The sequence below is a fragment of the Amphimedon queenslandica genome, unplaced genomic scaffold, assembly GCF_000090795.2.
Source record: "Amphimedon queenslandica unplaced genomic scaffold, v1.1 AMPQUscaffold_13353, whole genome shotgun sequence".
In the NCBI taxonomy this organism is placed as follows: Eukaryota; Metazoa; Porifera; class Demospongiae; order Haplosclerida; family Niphatidae; genus Amphimedon; species Amphimedon queenslandica.
The window spans coordinates 123,438-126,369 of NW_003546411.1; the positions used below are offsets into that span (position 1 = coordinate 123,438).

The 2,932-nt window shown below is 33.4% G+C and overlaps 2 protein-coding genes across 3 annotated transcripts in view; one reads left to right on the plus strand and one right to left on the minus strand.

Annotated features, from left to right (window-relative positions):
• Positions 1 to 283: 283 nt before the first annotated feature.
• Positions 284 to 2,932, minus strand: part of LOC105313113 (pleckstrin homology domain-containing family H member 1-like) — a 35,763-nt gene continuing 33,114 nt past the window's right edge. Inside the window, exons 20-21 of the mRNA XM_019997781.1 lie at positions 468 to 620; positions 284 to 421 (exon numbers count right to left, since the gene is read on the minus strand). Coding sequence (XP_019853340.1) covers positions 377 to 421; positions 468 to 620 — 198 coding nt within the window. The 3' untranslated portion in view covers positions 284 to 376. The remainder of the gene's footprint in view (positions 422 to 467; positions 621 to 2,932) is intronic.
• The window catches only part of LOC100640165 (SH3 domain-containing kinase-binding protein 1-like), a 6,183-nt gene continuing 4,596 nt past the window's right edge, over positions 1,346 to 2,932 (plus strand). The window contains exons 1-2 of one of the 2 annotated variants that reach the window (XM_019997787.1): positions 1,346 to 1,784; positions 1,845 to 1,930. In XM_019997787.1, coding sequence (XP_019853346.1) covers positions 1,781 to 1,784; positions 1,845 to 1,930 — 90 coding nt within the window. In that variant the 5' untranslated portion in view covers positions 1,346 to 1,780. Of the gene's footprint in view, positions 1,931 to 2,932 lie in introns of both variants that reach the window. The other variant, XM_019997786.1, reaches the window with a different exon arrangement.

Below are 2,932 nucleotides of genomic sequence, written 5' to 3' on the forward strand. Positions count from 1 at the left end.
ATCTATTAGCATGAGTGCATGCAGTTTTTACTATTTTTCTATTTTTTTACTCTAGAGTATGTGCCTTTACGCCTATGTGCATTTCATAATTACCAGTAGCTGAAAGTAATTTTTTTATTGTTTGTGGTAATTTTTTAGATTGATATTTAGTTTTGAAAAATTTGACATGATGGCTTGTGGCCTGCAATATTGCTAGGGGTGGATTTTGAATGAAGACAACCCATAGCAGTATGGAGGACACAGATTCATGACATTAGTCTACTTTCTACATTTGAGAATATTGTATAGTGAAAAATGCACCGAATATTTGCTGAATTAAAAACATTTAAATAAGAATGAAAATTAAGACTTAAGTAAAATAATTTTATTTGTTTTCTCAATAGTCTAAATAACTTGCCATCAAGTATGTTGCTTCACGAATCTAAAAATAACAGATGATGAAATGATAGTATCATATTAGAAATTACTTTAAATTTTGGCATTGAGAGTACAATTTTCTCAGTCTGGACTGGAGTAGATCCACCACTTTGAGATTGTCTTGAATTAACAACAAGCATAAAGTCATCAACATGGCCACCAAATGTAGCAATATCTTTGTAAGAGTAGGTAACAATCTCTTTCTATTAATGACAGAAAAAAGAAAATGATACTTCCATGTGAATATATATATGAGTCTGGATGATGATTTCGTTATTAAGTATTGTAAATGTGGCAGATTAATAAATCATTGAATTTCAAAGAATAAGTATAATGTAAGCATACATACAATAATATATATTTGGTATTTATCTGTTTAGAAATTTTTGTGTTGTTCAGGGTAGTGTCAACCAGGTGCATCAGTACTGTGACAAACCATAGCATCAATGGATCAGTGTCAGGGTCTTGATACAGTATCAGCAGCGATTGATTCAATAATGCAATCTATATCTTTTGATGATCTTGACTCTATGAGGATAATTTCTAATTTATAAAAAATAAAAGGTACATGTACATGAACATGTATTGAGAAATAGTAAATCATGACTTACTTTACATCTTTATGTCAGTGTTTTTGCAAAGCATGCTGTGAGCTAAAAAGCATTGCAATAGTACATGGCTTTTGGGGCAACTTTAAAAGTTCAATTTTCATTGGGATCAATCAGGAAATGAGGAAATAAAATGGAGAATTCTCTCCTTTTCATATTTGGCAAAAATTTAGCCAAAGATCCTGTACAGGGTCTTTGACTAAATTTTGAAACAACTTTTAAAATTCATAAAGATGCAATTTTGATGGAATCAGGTCAAACTTTCTACAGAACATAATTACATGTAGAGCTATATGTAAATGTATCAAAAAAATTATCCTTTTCATTTTTGAGCAACTTAAAAAAATTTATTAAAAATCCAATTTTGATTGGAATCAACTGAATGTTTCTTAACAACATAAGTATGGTACATGCATTATGTATCATAAATAATTAGAAAAAAAGATAAATTTCTCCTTTTGACAAAATTTGGCTAAAAACCAACAATCGAGTCAACTAAGCTAGTAAAGCATCTATTTTTGGTGAAATATCAGTAGAAGTTACAATACTGTAAATAGATACAATCATTATGTATTAAGCATGTACATTTAATACTCACCACTTTGTTTGATCATATCTGATTTGCTCATGGCCTCACCTCATAAATAGATCTATAGATATGATATCACCTACAATTCAAACTTCAAAGGAGCCACACCCAAATTAAGTCCCTAGCTAGTCTCGCCCATAGCTTAGAGTTTAGACTATTGCTTGATATGGGTAAGATACATCATCCTACAGGCTATGATCCTCGTAAAACTTGTGTTCTTTACATTACAGAAGCTGTTGCTTTATTCAATTACTCCAAAGAGGAGGACGATGAACTGAGCCTTAATGTTGGGGATGTAGTGACTGATGTGACAGTGGTGAGTTAAAAGCAGCTGTACTTTCTGATGGGGTTAATCTTGCCCGGATTGCATTGCTTTTTGTGCAACATGGTGTAACTGGGAATGTTACATATTAGGGGCGGGATGAGAGTCTGAGACTATATGTTTTGATGCATGCTACGACCATTTATTTCTATAGCCTGGTTGCACATAAGCGCAAAAAAGCAATGAATCATAAAAATTATTGAGAACCGGCTGACCTTTAGCTAGGGCCGCTGATAGTTTTGGCGGGTCCAAGTATGTTCATTTGCAGCTTTAATAGTGGGTGTGGTTGGGATTAATTAATTTTACCTGCACGCATGACAACATGTATTTTGTCTATTGAATGCAAACTAGCTAGGAAGTTAAATTTTGATGATATTATTCTAGACAAAAGGCGGGCCAGAAGGGCCCATCTTTTGTAATGATTCGTTTATTAAGTTTTAAAAAATTTCCTTGGGGCCCTTAAAATTGTTGGGCCAGAGTATTTGGCCCTTTTGCCCCCCTCCTCACAGTGGCCCTACCTTTAGCCATACATTTATTATAACAAATTTGACATGCCTACACATTTTTTTAACTGCAATTTGAAGTAGGAACAAAATTTATGCTAATACAAGAGGCTATAGACCCTATTGGGCGGTAACTTCTACATGCAGTTATAGATACTGTATATCAGATATTATTACTTATCTTCCGTGCCCTAACCACATTTTTTAATGAAAAATTTATGAACTTCTCCTGCTGGACAGTAAAACAAGACAAACCAATGGATAGGAAGCCAAAAAGCCTTTGTAGACAAATCACTTTGAGTGCAGTGAAGCTTTTACTTAGGAGACATTCTGGCCTTTATTCTTTACATTTTTGCGGCTTTGGAAGCCACAAAGGTCCCTTGTTTATTTTTCTTTTTGGATCTAGTAGCCATCTTGCCATCCAAATTGTGTAGGTGGATACTGTAGTGCAATAATTACTTGCAGAAGTTTGTGCGCAATAGGTATAAGTTAA